General features: G+C 44.5%; 1 protein-coding gene across 3 annotated transcripts in view; it reads right to left on the bottom strand.

Annotated features, from left to right (window-relative positions):
* Positions 1–21,957, bottom strand: part of LOC132472459 (myocardin-related transcription factor B-like) — a 38,364-nt gene that overhangs the window by 7,901 nt on the left and 8,506 nt on the right. For all 3 annotated transcript variants that reach the window (XM_060072068.1, XM_060072074.1, XM_060072080.1), the window contains exons 3-12: positions 12,524–12,589; positions 8,922–8,977; positions 7,904–7,979; positions 7,106–7,267; positions 4,387–4,535; positions 3,921–4,043; positions 3,596–3,655; positions 3,113–3,342; positions 1,767–1,971; positions 418–721 (exon numbers count right to left, since the gene is read on the bottom strand). In XM_060072068.1, coding sequence (XP_059928051.1) covers positions 418–721; positions 1,767–1,971; positions 3,113–3,342; positions 3,596–3,655; positions 3,921–4,043; positions 4,387–4,535; positions 7,106–7,267; positions 7,904–7,979; positions 8,922–8,977; positions 12,524–12,589 — 1,431 coding nt within the window. The remainder of the gene's footprint in view (positions 1–417; positions 722–1,766; positions 1,972–3,112; positions 3,343–3,595; positions 3,656–3,920; positions 4,044–4,386; positions 4,536–7,105; positions 7,268–7,903; positions 7,980–8,921; positions 8,978–12,523; positions 12,590–21,957) is intronic.

Genomic DNA, 21,957 nt, shown 5'->3' with positions numbered 1-21,957 from the left:
TTCAAAAACATTATGTTACGTCCCTCCTGACGCAACCTTGTGTATTGGGGTTAAGGTTTTTGGTACTAAAAAATGTTGTAAAGTAAAAAATGGAATTGCTATGCTTGATAGGTAGGTGAACAGCACTATGGTCAGAGCAGAATCTCCTTCTAAACCAGCCTGGAAACATGTGATAACCAGGCCACCTCACAAGCCATTATACTGCTGTGGTTATAACTCTGGTAAATTGTTTAACATTACAGAAGCAAAGATATTACAACTTAACCAAAAATATCAATAATAACTTAACCAGATAAGCAGGCCCATATCAGCACGGTTGGGTTTAATTGGATGATTACACTCGGGGAGTGTTACACGCACCAGGTAGCCACAATGTAATTAGACACCTAAATGAGGTCTAATCTTCTGCAATTATACCTGCTGCAGGAGATGGATGGATGTGTCCCTGCTGTGATGGGGGTGGTGGTGGTGTAGGGTTACCGAGAGCTCCTCCACCCACGCCCCGGGCCTCTGGCTCTGCGGCTCCCCCTGCTGGCAGGAGTGAGGAGGGGGAGGGGACGGTGATGGTGATGGTGGCGGAGGGGGTGCCCGTGACAATGCCCCCGCCCATGCCTGCCGCGGCGTGCAGCTCCTGATAGGCCTTGAGACGCTCGATGAGGTCGCTCTTGGTGCCCGAGACGGTCAGGTGACGCTGCTTCAGCTCCGCTTTCAGCTCCGCCACCTGAGACAGAAAGACAGACAGACAGACAGACAGACAGACAGACAGACAGACAGACAGACAGACAGACAGACAGACAGACAGACAGACAGACAGACAGACAGACAGACAGACAGACAGACAGACAGACAGAAAGAGAGAGAGAGAGAGATTTAGAGAGAGAGGAAATAAAAGGAGGGAGAGAGGTGACGAGAGAGGGAGAGGGATGGAGAAAAAAAGGAGAAACCGGGTTGAACACAAAGCATAGGCAACAATGGGTAAAGGGAAGTGGAGGAGGAGCGAATAAAAATATCTTTAAATATAGGAAGGAAGGAAAAGGAGGCAAACTCTAGGCAGAGCAACAACACAGATAATCCATCAACATTTCCATGTGTCAGCTCTGGGTAGACAGGCCATTTCTCAATGTGCGCACAACTCAGTGGAGTGGCAGCTCTGGTATCAAACAGTCAAGTCCTAGCCACCAATGAAATAAACGCAGGGCTCTAACCTCGCCCACTTATTGGAGCATTGAGATTTATATTCAGATGTATCAAGGGGAACAGATCCCTCTGACCCAATGAAATTTGTTACCTCACAAATGTCCACAAGCAGCCATTCGATTTGCTTGGTGTCTGAATAATCCCCGCCATTGCGGAATTTAAGTCATCTTAAATCTCCCTGAGAGATATATCCTTAGTCATTAAGTATGACAACACCATGCGCTGTGTCTCTGCCATTTGGAATGCAGATTATCACCTCGAATATCAACAAGTCATCAACTGACAAGTTTTCTGGAGAAAATCGATCGAGCAAAAAGCACTTCCATTTGGTTGCTCCAATATCAACAGTTTACTTTGATTGTCCTCAGCTTCATTTATAAATTGCTTTGGTTAAAATAATATGCTAAATTAAATCAAATGTCGAATGAAATAAATTACATTTATAAATATAAATGTGCATTTCAGAGAGAGGACAGTCTGGCTGGATGATGTCATCTCACAAACTTTGGCAACACAAAAGGAGAAAAATGGCATAAAGACCGGTGGATAACTAGAGGAGAACTGCCGACCTTCATCTCATCCAGGTTGGAGGGCAGAGTCTGGGGCATGGTCTCCCCAGCCGAGGCAGCCCTCAGGTGGGTCAGAGTGCTCTGGCTGGCAGGGGGAGCACTGGGGTTTCTGGGCGGGGAGGAGGGGGCGGTAGCAGAGGTGGGGATGAGGGCGGAGGAGGAAGAGGATGAGGAAGAGGAGGTGGCCGGAGGTGACTGGTGATCCCTGCACGGAGACAGATGAAAGGGGAGACGATATTGTCAGCGCTTCTGTGCTATTACACGTGTGTGCCCACACAGATACATAAACACCACCACCTGCCCTCCAAAAAAGGCATCCAGGTATCCAGAACATACCTGTACATCCCCAGTCCCCTGCCCTCACTTTCCCTTCCACTCCAATCACCCTTGAATACACTCCCTTTACCCCCTGTCATCCATCCCCTCACCCCAGTCCACTCCCCTCACCCTGCCATCCATCCCCTCACCCCAGTCCACTCCCCTCACCCTGTCATCCATCCCCTCACCCCAGTCCACTCCCCTCACCCTGCCATCCATCCCCTCACCCCAGTCCACTCCCCTCACCCTGTCATCCATCCCCTCACCCCAGTCCACTCCCCTCACCCTGTCATCCATCCCCTCACCCCAGTCCACTCCCCTCACCCTGCCATCCATCCCCTCACCCTGCCATCCATCCCCTCACCCTGCCATCCATCCCCTCACCCCAGTCCACTCCCCTCACCCTGCCATCCATCCCCTCACCCCAGTCCACTCCCCTCACCCTGTCATCCATCCCCTCACCCCAGTCCACTCCCCTCACCCTGTCATCCATCCCCTCACCCCAGTCCACTCCTCTCACCCCAATCCACTCCTCTCACCCTGTCATCCATTCTCCTCCTCCCTCATCGACTACAGTTGCCCAGCCATCCAATCCACTAGAAAGACTAATGCAGGATAATGTAATGGCTCTGGTGTTGGACTCCACAACCCCCCCCCCCCCCCCCCCCCAGGTCTGAATTTACCTGTAAGAAGCCCCATCCCACCAAATTCTTGTTAATGACATGCATCTAAAAACTGATACCCTATCGTGCGTCGCGTTGCATCACATGTCCGTCAATTTCCCTGTACATGCGCTTAAAATGATCAGACAGAAAATGACATCCTTTAGGAGGGAAAGTGTTTGCGATGGTGTTCGCTATTGAAATTTGATGCTTGCTGATGTTTTGGTTTGGACAGAGAAAACAACACATTCATTCGGCAGCATTTCCAACCCCAAAGACAAGTTTAGACGCATTAGACTTAGCCGAGGTCCCTTTGGATAGAACGGTGTCAATAACTCCATGGTAAATAACAAACTAGGGACTGACTTGGGCCTGGCAGGCAGGATGGTGGCGTAGTTGACGCTGTTGGTGTTGTGGTTCTGCTGCTGCTGTAGTTTCTGCTGGAGCTTCTGCTGGCTGAGAATCTGCAGCTGTAGGAAGAGCTGCTGTTGCTGGAGCAGCTTGGCGTAGGACGAGTCCAGCTGGGGGGCAGCGGGGGGCTCCTTGCCGCCCCTCTGGTCCGGCGGGACGTACTGGTGGTACTTCAGCTTCCTGATCTGGAGACGAGTGAAGGTCAAATGAACGTCATTAATTCCGATTGGTACACTCAGGAGATTTACAGAAGAGAACTATATTTTGGGTGGTGGGGGAAGTTTTCTCTGTGTCTTATTGATTGGCATCTGGTCATGTTTTCTGAAGGATGAAAATGCCTATATTTTACTTTAGTCTATAAAATAAAGACGAAACCTAGGTGACACAAGACTCCTAAGGCTCTTTATCGGCCCAGGCATTGGGAGACATGGAAGCGACCTTGGGCTGGTCCTTGAGCTTCTTGGGTCTGTAGGCCGAAGAGGTCATCTTATACTGGGACTGGAGAAGAGAGGGATGAAGACAATGGGTTTATTGCATCGTATTGATATCTGTCTTGCTATAAAAAGAACAGAACAACAGCCCTAGGTCCACAGTGCACACTTGCTGATTAAGCTTTGGCTACATTTGAAATGTGGTGCTTAAACTCTTGCAGCAAGGGAAATCATATTTTTGGAAACAAACCCAAGGCTATGGGTAGGTCATTCTGTCAAAATCTCATTAGAAACTCTTGACAGGCTTGCCATGATGTGATTGGATGGCTGACCTTCATTGATGTTGGACTGGGATCTCTGTGAGAAGGCAGCGCTGCCGTTTCATTGGTCAGATTCGTGGTGGAGGCGGGATTGGTCGGGATAGAAGAGGCTGATGGCGGGACCTGATTGAGGAACTGGAAAGGACATTTTTTTTGTCAGAATGGATGAAGCCCACTTTAAATATTCAGTCTCACAAAATAAGCTCATCAATAAGAATAAAAAAGTAGTAGTATTAGAAGAGGCATTCTTAGTATTGCCAGTGGTAGTAGAAGTAGTAACAACTATAAATAGTATTATTAATAGTTATTAATAGTTATAAATAAAACAAAATAAACGCCCTATTGGGATCGTTCTGTGTCAAATTACCTCCGCCCAGAATAACAAACTATGAGTGGCCTACATACTTGCTGCTGGCTAACAGTGGGCTCTAGCTCGGCCAGGGTGGTAGGCCTGTGTCTTGGCTGGCGGATGTGGTACCTGCGTGGGGGAGGGTGTAAGGCTTCCCAGGGGAGACAGCAGAGGTCCCGGAGCCTCGGGGAGTTCCTGGGAGCAGAGCGGCTCCGGGGAGAGACTGCCACTACTGTCCTCGTCGAAGGATGAGCTCTCGCCCGACGCCTTGGGGAAGTCTGTCCGCCATGGAGGAAGGAAGCAGAGGAAGGAGAGGAAGGAGAGGAAGGAGAGGAGGGAGAGGAAGGAGAGGAGGGAGAGGAGGGAGAGGAGGGAGAGGAAGGAGAGGAGGGAGAGGAGGGAGAGGAAGGAGAGGAAGGAGAGGAAGGAGAGGAGGGAGAGGAAGGAGAGGAGGGAGAGGAAGGAGAGGATGAGAGGTGGACAAAAGGTGAGGAACACTTTAACTCGTAGTCACAACATAAATGCATTTTTTTTTTTAACCCTAAACGAGTGTGTACCCTCATGTATAACACCCACATACGCACACGAACACCACACACACTGACACAAGCACAGACACACACACAGACACACACACACACACACACACACACACACACAGACACACACACACACTTATCTTTATCTTTGTCATTACCAGGACACCTATAAGTTATTACCTGGATCTCTTTATCACTCACAACATGTCACTCATTACCTTTAGTAGTGATGAATTACCATAACATTAAACCATCATTACTATTTTCCATTCACTATTTGATCGTTTACCAGACACTTTAATCCAAAGCTGCTTGCCGTGAATCAAGATACAAGTCATTAAGGAACAGGTAAGGTTTTGGGAGCTCATGTTCCAATCAAGCCTACAGGTAGACTGCGGACAAGGGGTAATTGAACACAGATCCGTTTTTGACTAGGAGTGTCAGTTGAACAACATGGCCACTGCCCCATCCCCTAACCCCTCCCTCCTCACAAGAACATCTAACGTTCATTAGCAGGACCTTCAGTCCCCCTGAGAGGAAACTATAGCAGCCACCTCACACATGAATTCCTGCCTTACCTGTGGAGTGTGAACGGTGGCACCTGTTTCTAGCATTTATTTCTGTATGTGTGTCTGTGTGAGTTACTGCTGGCCGGTAATCTGTCATCAGCAGGAGATGATGAACACACAACATGGGGCTGATTAAACATCCTCCCCACCCATAATGTGGAGCCGTCTCCACCACTGAGCCAGGCCGCTCTGGGCCCCGGCCCACGTGTCAAGGTCTTAATTCTGTGTGCGCACACACACACACACACACACACACACACACACACACACACACACACACACACACACACACACACACACACACACACACACACACACACACACACACACACACACATTAGCCTTGCTTCTGTCGGGGTTTGCCTGCTTATCTATTTCTTAATTCTGCATAGTCAAACACACACACACACACACATACACACACATACACCTGCAAACACACACACTCGCACACCCCTCCAAAACACACACACAAATAAAAAAGGTTTTATATTTATTGTGCATGCATACAGTTCAAAGCATGTGTACATTACAAGTCTGCATGGGTGTTATTTATACCTTTTTGACTTCCGGAAATAATATATTATGATTTGTATGTGTTGCCTACTATTGTATGCCTCTATGCCATGCCCATGTTCATGTGTATAAATCTATATACATGTAAATATTTATAAACATACTATAAAAACACATATGAATATACAAACATATACATATATGTATACATTCATATACATAAATATATGCACACACATGTATTGTATTGCCACTAGAGAACACACAGTGCCCTAATGAATTCTCTGAGGCTTTAATGAAATTGCTGTTATTATTGTTGGCCAGGAAATGATCCTCCTCAGACACTGTACCTTTATTGAATCTGAGCTTTCACACCTCTACACATCAATCAAGCAGGCAGACCTCTTGTCTCTAAAGTCATAATCTTACATCTGAGGGGAAGGGGCGGCAAAAATAAACAAATCATTTTTCATAGTAAGATGACCACCAGGCTTGGTATTTTGCCAGTCTAGTCCCTCTTCCTTAATCCTCTCCTTCCCCATCTCCCGCCCACTGCTTAGGGGAAGTTATATTTTATCCATTTGACATTTGCCCGTTCATTTGAAGGACATAATGGGGTTTTAATGAAATTACAAGCACACATCCCCCGGTGAGGACGTGGGGGTCAATTCTAATATCTGGGTTATGAAGCCAACTGGCATTTCTACTAAAAGACACCTGAATATTTCAGAACTTGGTTCTCCATAGCAATTATTATGTAATCCTTTCGACACATTAAACCTTTATAATGTTTATGGTGTCTGTTCAGGATGTAAATGAGATCTAAGATGCAGTCAGAAGAAGCATATTGCACGACGTGAAATATAAAAACACTGCTTCTTGTTGCTGCAAGCTTGTTGTAGTGGCAATATCAAAAGGATTGACAACGCTAGCAATAACAATGTCAGCAGGAAGAGGATGATGTAGTGGGCTGGGGTTTTCGACTCCCAACCGAAACGTACTGGATTCAATAATCCAGGACAATAGTCTATCTGTCGGCATCCTTGAGCAAGATAACCCGAATGCCTGCTCCTAATTAATGCATATGACTTCAAAGCCTGCTTAAATGAATACAATAGCAGTCAAAAATCAAAACACGCTCAGATAGCGTGAAACAGTACGCTAACGGCTGTTAGCATTCCCCCAGGTTCCCCCCATCTCCTCCGCCGGGGTGTCAGTACTCGCCTATGATGGCCCGCTTGATGCTGGAGTGGACGGGTAGGATGTTCTTGTGGATGAGCTCCATAGGCCCGGGACGGTGGGAGAGCTTGACGTTGAGGTCATCGGCCAGGCGCGCCCTTTTCAGCTGCAGCTGCGTGGCTTGCAGGCAGGGCTCCGCGCGTGTCTCTGCATTGGAGAACGTGGAGACGGCGGGCATGTTAAAGGGCCCCTCGTTTACCCTACCAGGTGTGACGTTGAGCCCTTTTGAAAAGCTACGCTAGGCTGACATCCCGCGTTGGGGTGTTACCTGTTTCACGGTTGAGGATGCCTGAAATTCAAGCTTTTCGGTCACTCATGACTGTGAGATGTCTACTCATCCTCTGAATCCCATGTTCAATTTGAAAGCTATCCACCTAGAACAGCCTACACGTTGGAACTGTCCATTGGCTCGGCTTGTCTATCCTACTGTTACGCCTGAGTAGACTCCCCCATGAGATCCCATGGGACCAGCAAAAGAACGCGACTATGATATCTGTAGCTCTAAGTGGAGAGGGGAGTTGTGGCGTCATTTGGGATCGCTAATGAAGTGTTTAGCAGACACTTCTTTCCCAAGCGACTTACAGGCAAGGCTGAGAACAATTAAAAAGGCATACAATGGAGTATGAGATGCACATTGTCCAACGAAAGGGGTTGATGTAGTGGCCCATTGTGGAGGATAGAGGGCACTGTGTGTGCGTGCGTGTGTGTGTGTGTGTGCGTGCGTGCGTGTGTGCGCGTGTGTGTGTGTGTGTGTGTGTGTGTGTGCGTGTGTGTGAGACTTACGCTCCAGGATGTGCATCCTGATTAGCTCAGATCGCTCTGGACGGCAGCGGAACTTGGTCTTCAGGAAGTCCTCCGTCTGTTGACCAGATCCAGGAATGGCAGTTATCATTCCATATTCATTGCATCAAAAAGCAGTCAATTCAAACAGAATCTCAACGGGTCAGTAGAAAACAGAGTTGTGTATCTTCAATGTCAGATGACCGTGACACTGATGCTATCTTTCAACTGCTTCAATCAACTAAAGTGTATATGGCCATGTTGCGTTCAGTATATATTAAAGATAAAGGTAAATAGCTTTTTAGGTGAGGTGAGGAGGAAGTTGCAAATTCTGCAGTTTCAACATCATTAACACATTTTATTACGATTTTGTGATGTATCTGTAAGCAAATACACACAAACACGCTTTTCCAGTCATGTGGGGAATCAGCATCATTCCCATGATGATGATAAAATGGTACACTAATGCCATACCAGGACTTGTCCTATGCCAAGCCTACCAAACCCAGACCTTTTATGGATTCAAAATATGTTGTTGTAATAAATACCAACGCACTGAGACTCCTTGGAATCGGTTGGTTTAGTTCCATGAAATCTTTTGATCCACTGAGATGGTCAAGCATCTCATACATTAGTATGCCAATATCGTCAACAGCAAAAAAGGAAGCAATTTCCTGTTTCAAGGGGCGATTCTGGCCACATTGAACTCACACATAATGACTTATATTATAAATGGCTTTATTTCAAAGATCTCTTCCATCCCGGCACTCTCACTTTCATTATAAGATGTGAGAGATTAACATCTAAGATTTGTCTGCTGAAGAATATTAATGAAGAATATTGAAGAATATCTGAAGAAGGTATATATTATACCATATATGGATGATTTGATACCACACATGATATATGCTAGGAATGCACCATACATGTGTTACATGTTTGATGTCTTCTAATCATGGTTAATATTGGGGGGGGGGGGATATGCTTTGGGGGAGGTCGCTGGCGTGGTTAGAGTACTCACGCGGGCTCGCTCCAGGCTTCTCCTGTGATCATGGAAGGCTGCTGAACCTTTTAATGCTGGAAGACATGAAGTCGGAACACACTGAGGTTAAAATACAGTATATGATATATAGATGGTCCGATAGAGAGAGAGAGGGAGAGGGAGAGAGAGAGAGAGAGAGAGAGAGAGAGAGAGAGAGAGAGAGAGAGATGGAGAGTGAGAGATATTCAGAGGTCAGCAACACAAAATAAAACCGACCTCCCCTTAACGTTTGCATGTGTACGTGTGATTATGTGAACGAGTGTGTGGAAGGAGGGAAGGGGATAGGGGCTTCTGCACTCCAGCTTTCTGTATTCTAGCATAACAAAAAGACGAGCTAGTATTTGTTTGTTTGTGTGATTGTTGTGTTTTTTATGTGTTTTTTCGTGTGTATGACAGAACAAGACGGCTTGGAAAAACACTAGGAGCCAAGAGAGGGCTGAGGAGAGGAAATAAGGACACACTGGCATGATAAATGTGCTCCAATTAAACCTGCTGTCAGAGTGTATTTTTTGTTTCAGCCTGGCTTTTTTTCCTTAGTGTCGTCCAGGTTCACACAAGGTCCCGTCATCGCGGGTCTCATTGTTCTCTCAGTGTTTGTTCCCAGAGCTGTGTGGCCACAGGAACATCACTCACGCTCTGGATGTTGTCACTTCCTATTCATTTGCATAATGACAAACATCCCAATGTTCTTGCCTGCTTTGAATCATTCTATTGTCTATACTTTACACAACTCTGAATCCACAGCCGAGGTGTGGATTGTCTGTCTGTCCGCACTTCCCCCAAACTGTCTCAACTCATACCTTCTCTTATGTTCAGGTCCACTGCTGTCTGGGTGACACGATAGTTATATGTCATCATTTTCAAAAATAGATGTTTTTTCCCACCCCAAAGCAGCAACATCAGAAAGAAATGTCAGGGCACGGCCAGCAAAATGTATCATTGGTCTCTCACACACACAAGAATACATGTTGCAGTTGCCCTATATTCAATAGCTAGCCTGAGTGTTTAAAGTAAGCTGGCATTCAAAGCAAGGAATGAGGACGAGAGTTACCAGTTTTCACAAGCAAGAAATACATGCATACACATGTGGTTACAACTATGTAACTTTTTCACTGCAGCTATGGTTTTTGTTCTAACTTATTTCCAAATAATTTCTAAAATAATAAGAATAAAACCAGAGCTTTGTTCACAATTAGTCAATTTGTTTTGTGGAATTCTCTCATTCAAATTTTGAATGAGAGTGCAATGACAAAGATGTTTAAAGCAGGTCTCTTTCAAATAGAGAGGCTCCATTATATGGTTGACAGACAGGGATATCTTTTTAACTTGCTCTGCTTTACGTCTCTGCTCTTGGTTGAGCTTCTACAACTGATTTAACACATAATTATCCTGGGGATTTGGGAGTTTAAGTGTCTTATTAACGGATTGGATCGCTCACTCCCTTGTTCAACAGTGCCGCTCTGTACTCAAAGCTTTGCTTATCACGGCGAATGGATATAAAGTGAACAGAGAGAAGTAAATGGGGTTGAAGGGAAACAGCAGGATGTTATTTTAGAACATTGCATTCAAATACACTCTTTCTATTTTAAGCTCTCTAATTTTCTCGTTCTCCCCATATCCAGATCTCTTTTCTGCCCATCTTCAAGCCCATGATCAGTGTTGCGTTCCCATAAAAGGGGGACATTTCCAATTTTGGGTTTCCTCATTAAAATGCCCTACAGTGTATAATCCATATTATATATCCTAGTTGCAACAATACAAAGCTCTAGTCAATATCAACAACTTGTAAGCTATAAGGCTGGTAGTACATAGGTATTACAAGTTGCAAATCCATACTCTCTACTGGCTCTGAATGCAGCATTGCCAGTTGCCTGGAATATGAAGATCATTCTCTATCCAGCAGGCCTAAGGTTAACATACATTACTGATATCAATAGACAGCTCCTTCCCTTTAGCCTTGCACTGAAAGGAAAGAGCACATCTTTAGCTTACAATAAAGGTCATGCTTTAATCCTAAAGGATAGCAAGAGACTATAGCTCTGGCAAAGCAGAATAGGTAGCTTTAGCTTCAGTGACCTAGCACTGTTGGCATTAGTGGAGAACAAGACAAAGGCTGGGTATATGAATTGGGTTGCCTTTTACGTCTATAAAATGAATTGTGCTTCTCAATAAATAATAATTGACTCAACATTTGACCAATACATTGACGTTTATTGGCCCTTATATCCTGTCTCTGTCTGTATCCTTGATGCCATACATACCTGTTCAAATAATGGTAGCAAAAAGAAATGTACTGAGTACTGTGATCCATGCATTAGCCCAAAAATAGAATAGTTCACTGTTTGAAGGTCAGGGTCAACAGGAAACAAGACCAGTGAGGGAATCAGACAACTCGGGTCTCATGTCAGAAAATCAACACCCTGTCAATAGATGCTTCTTGCTCCTTCATCAGCTTGGGGTAAGCCAGAAACTGATGAAATGGATGGAAAACCAATACGTCTTCATCATCTGTCAGTGTGTGTCAGAATGCTTAAAATATTTCTACCTATATACCTCTGTAAATAAACTATGGCTCTGAATTCAACTTAAAAATCTGTTTTTGTACAGTGTTATAGATAATGGCATTAGCTGTATCTATGTTTTCATGGGCTTTTATGCTATACTGGACAGGAACCTGTAGAGAAACAGCAAAGTGGGTCAAAATAGGTTAATTAAGATACTTTGCAAGGGACTTCCGGATGGAATCAAACCTGGGTTATTACAACAGATTTCCTACATGGTTAGCGCAGTACCGAGTTGAGCCACCGATTCGCACCCCCTGAATCTGTTTTCGATTTGAAGGATGCAAAATCTGCTTTATCTCTGCTTGGCCACAAATTGTTGTTTTGAGAATAGACACGAGTACACATGCCAGAGTGACACATTTATTTACTAACAGCCTCGGTGCAAAACAGCTGAGACGTTGCGACCGCGGGGCTGAGAGCTGAGAAGCTGAGAGGGGGGAGGAGGAAGGACAGCAGAAGGCGATTCAGGAGCCAATGGGAGGAGGTGTTAAGAACAACAGGAGATGTCAGTTGCCCTAGTAATCAGAGCAGCAGAGATTTCACAGTTACGGTTGTAACCATCAACCCTTATTGTTTTCATGGTGGCGAAGGACACATAAACACACACTCACAGAAACAGCTCATCTCAATATCCAATCTAATAAATATCACTTAGATTGGCTACATAATGGCAGCATAGCTGTAAAAGAGATACAATTCAGTTGAAGGACATTACAAGCGTCAAGCGTTTAAAAAAAAAAACGTCCCTCAAGCACAAACCAAATTCTAAAGAGACTTTACACAGCCAGTTTTGGTTAGGCTTTGCAGCTATAAAACTCTAGGGCAGTGGCGCTACAGGGTGATGGAAAAAATACAGTTATGAGGCTATAGGGCTCTGAGGCCATAGGGCTATGGGGCTATAAGGCAATGGGGCTATATGGCTATGGGGCTGAGAGGCTATATGGCTGAGAGGCTATCAGGCTATGAAGCTATGGTGCTAGAGGTTATTGGGCTATGGGTCTTATGGTGTCTACTTACGAGGCATGATCCCCTGGTTGATCAGCTCCTGTCTGGACCTCCTCTGCTGAAGCTTCAGCTGGAGGACTGTGGAGAAGAGAGAGGAGGGAGAGACATCAGGAGGGTGGAGGAGAGAGAGAGAGAGAGAGAGAGAGAGAGAGAGAGAGAGAGAGAGAGAGAGAGAGAGAGAGAGAGAGAGAGAGAGAGAGAGAGAGAGAGAGAGAGAGAGAGAGAGAGAGAGAGAGAGAGAGAGACATCAGGAGGTTGGACATAGAGAGATATCAAGAGGTTGGACATATCAGGAGGTTGGAGAGAGCGAGAAATCAAATGGGTGGAGTGAGAGAGGAGAGTAGAGTGAGAAAGAGAGACTTGAGGTGGGTGGAGAGAGAGACATCAGCAGGGAGGAGAGAGAGACATCAGGAGGGAGGAGAGAGAGACATCAGGAGGGAGGAGAGAGAGACATCAGGAGGGAGGAGAGAGAGACATCAGCAGGGAGGAGAGAGAGACATCAGGAGGGAGGAGAGAGAGACATCAGGAGGGAGGAGAGAGAGACATCAGGAGGGAGGAGAGAGAGACAGCAGGAGGGAGGAGAGAGAGACATCAGGAGGGAGGAGAGAGAGACATCAGGAGGGAGGAGAGAGAGACATCAGGAGGGAGGAGAGAGAGACATCAGGAGGGAGGAGAGACAGACATCAGCAGGGAGGAGAGAGAGACATCAGGAGGGAGGAGAGAGAGACATCAGGAGGGAGGAGAGAGAGACAGCAGGAGGGAGGAGAGAGAGACATCAGGAGGGAGGAGAGAGAGACATCAGGAGGGAGGAGAGAGAGACATCAGGAGGGAGGAGAGAGAGACATCAGGAGGGAGGAGAGAGAGACATCAGGAGGGAGGAGAGAGAGACATCAGGAGGGAGGAGAGAGAGACATCAGGAGGGAGGAGAGAGAGACATCAGGAGGGAGGAGAGAGAGACAGCAGGAGGGAGGAGAGAGAGACAGCAGGAGGGAGGAGAGACAGACATCAGGACGGTGGAGAGAGAGACATCAGGAGGGAGGAGAGAGAGACATCAGGAGGGAGGAGAGAGAGACATCAGGAGGGAGGAGAGAGAGAGAAAACAGTGGATTGAGGCAGACATCAGGAGGCTAAGGTGTGAGAGAGAGATATTGAAACCACACGTCTTGTTTTTTACCAGCTCTGAGATCTTTTTCCCCTGAGCACAAGTCACACACTTTCACAGCCTCAAAAGTGAATGCTTGAAAACCTCCTCCAGTGAGATAATTCATACACATCCTAACAGACAGCCAACAGGAATGCTTTGCCGTACATTTCCATGCAACTGAATTAAAACCTTTTAATTAAAACTATTGGCAAAAAAGTCAAAAGTAGGCCTATTCTATGCAGGGGTTTCAATTATTTTCATACATTATACATTACAGTTTGCAAATAATCACCAAGGAATTGCTCCAAAGCTCTACTAAAGCTAAGAGTAATCAGTGACAGCTCATAGAGGGATTACACACACAAATAAACCAACATTCCCCAACAGTGTTATACTTTTAAAGCTAAATCAGAACCGGCTGAGAGAAGGAACAATTCTGTTGATGCCTTTTCCCTTATGAAATACGAAAAGGTTCCAGGCGCCACCTACTGTTTACTATGGAGCATAGTAGGTGTAAAAATCTATTCTTTTATGGTCAGTGTAGGGAAAAAATAAAGTCTTGTTGATTACATTTCCCGTTTGTCCTAGTATCTCTTGTGGATTCTAACAAGGTAACAAAGATGAGATCTCACTTGATTGGAGAAAGAATACAAAAAATATAAACATTACCAGCGTTGTTTCGAAACAAATAATAATAATAGCAGGGTGAATAATTTTAAAGGACCTACCAGAAGCTAAGAGAGAAAAAAAAAACGGAATATACATTATGCGGTAAGTAAGCTAACCGCATTTTCTCCAAAATAAAACGAATATTTAATTTTAATTTAATCATATTTAATACAATCATATTGTGAAAATATCCGTACAACAGTAGGAGATTTTCTGGACCATTGTGGCACAGAACCTAGGCCTGAAGTCTCCATACGAAAAGGGGCAAAATTACGCCTTCCTTCCTGTTTTGATTTGGAGAATTGAATTGAAGCAGTACCCTTGTCTACCGCAATAAAACACAATTTCCGTTCTCAAACTTTCTATGAGCTGTGGTTGGCCGGTAACAGTACGGGAGTGAGAAGATTAACAACAAGACAAGGAAAACTACAACAAAGTCATGCATAATAATTATTCGTTTTATTTATGACAAAGAATTGGACAAAGTAATATCGAAAATATGTCATGGAGACAGATATCCCTCTACCAGAAGTCCCTCCCTTTCTCTCGCCACCAAAACCAAGTGTCTAAAACAGATATTCTCTCGGCAATAATGCATATTGTGTGTGTATGTGTAACACTACCATTTAAAAAAATTCTCTCTTTCTCTCTCATGCCCTATCCGTCTCTGTCTCTCTCTCTCTCACTCTCTGCTGACATCTTGCTCTTTCGCTTCTATTTGTATCCATGCTGTAACAGTCTGGAACCCTATCCCTCTGGATCCCTCTGGAGTTATAGGAGATACTACTGTAAACACACACGGGGCCACACTGGCACACACAAACACACACAGGGGCACTCATGCACCGTTCATGCAAAAACATACATACACACACAAACACACACTTAGATACACGTTTTCACAAACACTCACTCACTCACTCACTCACTCACTCACTCACTCACTCACTCACTCACTCACTCACTCACTCACTCACTCACTCACTCACTCACTCACTCACTCACTCACTCACTCACTCACTCACTCACTCACTCACTCACTCACTCACTCACTCACTCACTCACTCACTCACTCACTCACTCACTCACTCACTCACTCACTCACTCACTCACTCACTCACTCACTCACTCACTCACTCACTCACTCACTCACTCACTCACTCACTCACTCACTCACTCACTCACTCACTCACTCACTCACTCACTCACTCACTCACTCACTCACTCACTCACTCACTCACTCACTCACTCACTCACTCACTCACTCACTCACTCACTCACTCACTCACTCACTCACTCACTCACTCACTCACTCACTCACTCACTCACTCACTCACTCACTCACTCACTCACTCACTCACTCACTCACTCACTCACTCACTCACTCACTCACTCACTCACTCACTCACTCACTCACTCACTCACTCACTCACTCACTCACTCACTCACTCACTCACTCACTCACTCACTCACTCACTCACTCACTCACTCACTCACTCACTCACTCACTCACTCACTCACTCACTCACTCACTCACTCACTCACTCACTCACTCACTCACTCACTCACTCACTCACTCACTCACTCACTCACTCACTCACTCACTCACTCACTCACTCACTCACTCACTCACTCACTCACTCACTCACTCACTCACTCACTCACTCACTCACTCACTCACTCACTCACTCACTCACTCACTCACTCACTCACTCACTCACTCACTCACTCACTCACTCACTCACTCACTCACTCACTCACTCACTCACTCACTCACTCACTCACTCACTCACTCACTCACTCACTCACTCACTCACTCACTCACTCACTCACTCACTCACTCACTCACTCACTCACTCACTCACTCACTCACTCACTCACTCACTCACTCACTCACTCACTCACTCACACACACACACACACACACACACACACACACACACACACACCCCACCTTGTAATGAGATAATGTAATTGAAAGGAAAAAGGGGATATAAAAACAAATCACTCACATACACATACTCAAAGACAAACACATCACACTTGCACACAGACAGCAGCAATATACCATTTGATAATTTTCTAGGTTGCATTTACTGATCGCTTTATTCTATACATCATATGAATTCAGCTGCTCGAAGAACAACGGCGGGGAAAAAAAAGGGTCAATAACTGATGTATGGCAGACAACAGTTGTCTGTCTATACTGGAGCATAGGCAGACAACTGTCAATAAGTGGATGGAAACAGAGCAAAGACGATAGAATAGTTTCCGCGGTGGACGGGTTTGTTTGGTTTGGCAAACTCAAACAAGTTGATTTGAGTTTTCTACTTGCAACGACTTCTAATCCATTACTGCAGTCAATACATTGCATGTGTAATATCTAACAAGCCTCTGTTTACAGTTGAAAAAGAAACAGAAACAGAACCGGAAACAGTAAACCACCAGTGAACCGCAAATATGACTACAGTGGAGTCGTCATTCCTAGTTGATGTATGGTAATGAAGACTACCGTACCCAACATCCATAGGCTCCTACTCTGATAACACTATGACTTGAATAGAGAGCTTCTACACATCATAAATTGTTCTAAAAAAAAATCTACAGCCATCTAATGCCTTTATAGATATATTATAGTCAAACTACACAGTCAGACTCTAACGGAAGACTTTACAGTCAAGTCAAACTCTAGTCAAATTCTACAAACTCTACGGACAAACTAGTCAAATTATAAAGGCAAACTGCAAACAAACTGCAGACAAACTCTACAGTCAAATTCTACAGACAAACAACAGTCAAACCCTACAGCCAAACTCAACAATACACTCACTCTCGTCATGCTGGTTATTGGGTTCATGAGTTGAGGACTGAGTGTGACCGTGGTAGACGCTGGCTAAGCTCCAGCCACTCTCCATCTGATATCCTGTAGGACCCCTTGGCCCAGAATAAACCAGACCTGGATGACATCCTGCATGGGAGGCCTAGAAAGACCCCAAAGAGCTGGGTATTTTTCTACCTTCATAAAGTGAACTAAATTCAAGGACTAATGTTAACTGACAATAAGTTGTCCGACATTTAGTTAGCAGATGTACTAATTACTTACAATTTGTACAAATGGATCAACATTAATTTGGCATTAAATGAGCTCTGTAAAAAAAAAAGGCCAGTGGATAGTGCAAATGCCATAGGAAAACGTTGAATTTAATTCTTCACACCAATCAGAAAGACTATGACAGTGACCATACTTGTCCGTAAACACAATAAAGCTATTTCTGTTTTATGAGCAGAGAGAGCTAAGAAATCACGCTGGATAATCGCTTTATTAACACACCCATGGGTGCTTGTTACTGAGAATATGGTTCCCTAGCGGGCCCTAATGGGGCGAGATGTACCAGAGTTTCCATAAACACCCAAAAGAAGGCTTTGAAGATATTACAATACATTGCTTAGCAATAAGAGTCTCATTCATTTCTTCCAGAGGGATATACTTCTATACAGTGGTTGTTCAGTTGCGCAAACAGTGGACATATACACCATGCTAATGTGGACATGGTGGGACCAATAAGAAGATCATCAAATCAATCCAACAAATGTTTTTGCTTCCCTTCCTTCATAACAATAAAATACCAATCAAACATGTGTAAAGGGAGGGTAAGAAGCACATGGTAGAGAGGGTACAGTGCATGTTAAACTGGTTCCAACCTGGACTGTTTGGGAAAGAGGGTTCCCAGGGCTTCCAATGGAGTCTTACAGGGGGAAATAAACACTACTTGACATTAGCAGGAGGAGACGGAGGAACAGTTATTGTGGCATTTAAAAACAAATGGTTGATTACAGCTTACGTGTGCTCAGGCTCTATGATTGACCCTCTATCTGTGTTCTACCCTCAATGTATACAAACTGTGTGCTTTAAGTACTGTCTTTATCATCAAACCAACCGCTATTAAATACAATGTGATTGAGAATGTATATACTTTTTTACACTGTTTACAGTTTTAGAATTTACTTATATATTTTAATATCTATGCAAATTCATCTTTAGTAAACAGAAACACCTTAAACGTTTAGGAGAGGGTAAGAAGGCACGTCAAAGTACCATTCCCTCAGGACCTTTTTCACTATATTTAAGTCTAGTTGGATTGGGACGTATCTGGGTTTCCTGCCCCCGTTAATAAATTACTGATTTCACGGCACACTTGTATCCAGCATAACACAGGTATACATACAGGTATCTCAAACCAAGAGTCTTACCTTGTCTGATGCTCTGACAGGCCTGCCGTATGGCTCGTTTATCCATACCGTTCCCCATTGGTTGAGCCCTAAAGGGGGCGGGGTCAACACAAAGGTGTGCTGGAGGCTCCAACATGGCGAACCGCAATCAGAGCTGATGAAGTGATTAAAGTTCTCAGAATTGGCAGCAATGGCTGATACCGATGAGAGAGGAGATGGCTATAAAGTCCCCTCAAAAAACATTACTCAATTGTAACTCGATTAAATGTAGGCTTAATCGCAAAATAACACCTCCCTCAGGTTCGACTTCACAAATACAGCCTGCCAAGTAAGAATTTGGTAGTTAAAAGTGGGTTTAAAAAAATTCTTTGTTCAAGGCTCAAACAGCAATTTAGTCCACCAGCCATAACAGCAATTGGAAAAAGCGGGTGGAAATACAGAAAAAAAAATTTAAATGTCTCACTGGTTTACATGGAAAGGAAAAGAGGACTGACGTACAACTCAGTAGGAACAGCTCTGATGCATCTACAGCAGAGAGAGAACTGGCTCCCCGGGAAATCTGTATGTGTGTGTGTGTGTGTGTGTGTGTGTGTGTGTGTGTGTGTGTGTGTGTGTGTGTGTGTGTGTGTGTGTGTGTGTGTGTGTGTTTGTGTGTGTGCTCATACGCCTGTGCGTGTCGGATGCCAACTAATACCTTGTTCAAGCAGTTTGTCGCAGCTGTTGCTGTGCTCAGTCATTTCTTCTGGTTGACGGACACAAGCATAGGGGGACATGCGCACACACACAGACACACACAAACACACCGCTCGCTAGATTCCTCCCACTTTGCACCTATGATCTCAGCCCTGCTGGTGTCAAAAGGGTGCTGTTGCACCTGCAGGCGGACCTGACAGCTTTGAACCGTTAGCCTAGTTGCTAGGCTTACGGTGTGAGCTGTTGGGCCACCTTTAGCCTAGCGACTAGGTTAAAGGGGTTGGTTGGTAGGGCATCTAGCTTCTAAGCTAAAGGTGTGAAGTGGTTGGCCATCTTTAGCCTAGCAGCTAGGCTGAAGGGGTAAAATGGTATGAAAACTAGCTGCTAGGCTAAAGGTGTGAGCTGGTTGGCCAACTTTAGCTTAGTGGCCGGGCTAGAGTGTGCTTGTGGACCACCTAGCTGCTAGTCTAAAGCTGTGCGATGCCGGGCCACCATTAGCCTAGGCTAATGGTGTGTTCGAGATGCATCGTACACCACCCGCACAAATTAGTAAGTGTAGTATCGCTACACAACGAGTTAGGTAAGAACAGTCATTGGCTAGACATTGTTATTGTTAGCTAAATTACCCTCTTTAGCAAACCAGCTCGAAAACAAACAACAAAACTTGGCATTGTGTTGCAAAAACAGCAAAATGTGTGCATTGCACAAATTAGTGGCCAGATTAAAGCAGCAATGTAATGAAATGTGTAGGAGCATTTCAAATCGACATTAAAACGATCAACGTGATACAAATACAAAAACAACTCGTCACGGGATCAGCCATCTTCGTTTGTCGAGTCGTACGGTCAACCTCACTGAACTCGTTGGACTCTCAGAAGGACGAGTGGGACAGGTAAAAAGGGGGCGTGCTTCGATGAAATTTCACATGAAAGCTGGGAGATTTCAGATTTCCCACTCTGCCACTAGTGCGGGTGGTGTACGATGCATCTCGAACACACCATTAATGTGTGAGTCAGTATGCCAGGCTATGTATACACTAGGCCCTAGCACATACATAGCACCTGGCACATACATCATTTCCAACCAACATAATACATCCATCTGACATCTGTGTTGTGTACGTTGAACTGTTTTGAATCTGGCTATTCAGTATTTGTAGTCTATGAATTTTGTGCAGTCTAGTATTTATTATACCTCTTAACCCACATAATAAACACTTTATAGCAATGCAGTACATATATCAGATTCCACTGACGTTTTTTAATATTTGCAAAGCATTCCTACCTACAAATAAAATGTGGGTTCCCCTTGAAACCAAACAGCTTTGAAAGGCCCAGTCGTAGACTTAAATGACAAATCTAAACTATTTCAGGATCAAATTACAATTCTGCATTGGTTTATTGCCTCATTGTTTTTGCAGGTTACATCACCTGTCTCTACATCTACCGAGAAGCCGCACAATCTGTCTCTCTGTCTATCTGTCTGTCTATCCATCTATTCCTTTGGCATGATCCTGGCTTTAACATGACAACCTGCTCCAAATCGCTGACCATTTGCAGTCTCGTCCCCATGACCAGACATTCTGTCAGGGAGAGACAGAATAACATGATGGAACAGAATAACAAAATAGGACATGGAACTATGCTCCTCTCCCTGTCCGTCAGCTATGTGTTGAGTATTGTGTTGACAGGGAAATGTGTGCGTGTGTGTGTGTGTGTGCGTGCGTGCGTGCGTGCGTGCGTGCGTGTTGTGTTTCGGGGGTACCAATAACGGAGCATAAATACTTTGTCATAATGCAGATACTATTGATTATTTTCATAGTCCATTTATCAATTGATTCATCAGAGCTAAAGCCTAAAATTATATTTAGACAAAGTGCTTGCATTTCAGAAACTATTAAACTATTAACAGGGAATGTTGTGTCATTTTACTAGATCAATTGCTAAAAACAATTGTTGCTATCTAAGAACATGGTCATTTATCTGTAGATTGATTCAGCAATCCATATTTTAACGAGTGATAATCTTCGTGATCTTGATATACATCTAAACCACCCTTTCTAATGGTTCTTAACCAAATTCATATAATTTCACACTTGACTTTATTTAGCCTCAGGACAGGAAACACTGCGGCGTATCCTTTCAACTTTCTGCAGACGTTGAAGATCAGAGGTGTCTCTGTGTAGTTTTCATAGTACCCCTTAGAAGCCTGTCTCCATGGCTGTTGACAAAAGCAATAGCCCTGATGATGTCAGCCTAACTTATAGGCATCCTCAAGCAAGATGCCCTTTACCCCCTACCTGCTCCTTGAAGGGGAATCGTCACGCTTGCGACTTTCTAATTTAAGAGTGTTGCTTCAAGCGTGTTGTCCAAAAAAATCTGCAACACGAGTCTGAAATATCAACACCATTTTCTCTCATGGATCATAGTAAAGTTGGACTATTGGCACCATTGGTCCAGAATATGCGTTCTCGATTGGTTTGATACAGAAAAATTACAGAAGATGTTGCAGTCTGACACATTTTCACAGCATGGGTAGAAAACGGTAGTGTCCTTTATTAGAAATTAGCAGAGGGTGAGGGTTCCCCTTTAATGAAATGTATCTGAATTCACTGTATGTCACTTTGGACAAAAGCATCTGCTCAACAACTAGTAAATAGTGTTATGCATATCATGTTCCATCTTGTTTAAAAAAAAACATGCATACATGA

This window comes from Gadus macrocephalus, chromosome 2 (assembly GCF_031168955.1).
Source record: "Gadus macrocephalus chromosome 2, ASM3116895v1".
NCBI lineage: Eukaryota > Metazoa > Chordata > Actinopteri > Gadiformes > Gadidae > Gadus > Gadus macrocephalus.
The sequence above is the reverse complement of the archived record's forward strand: the minus strand, read 5'-3'. Positions and strand labels throughout refer to the sequence as shown.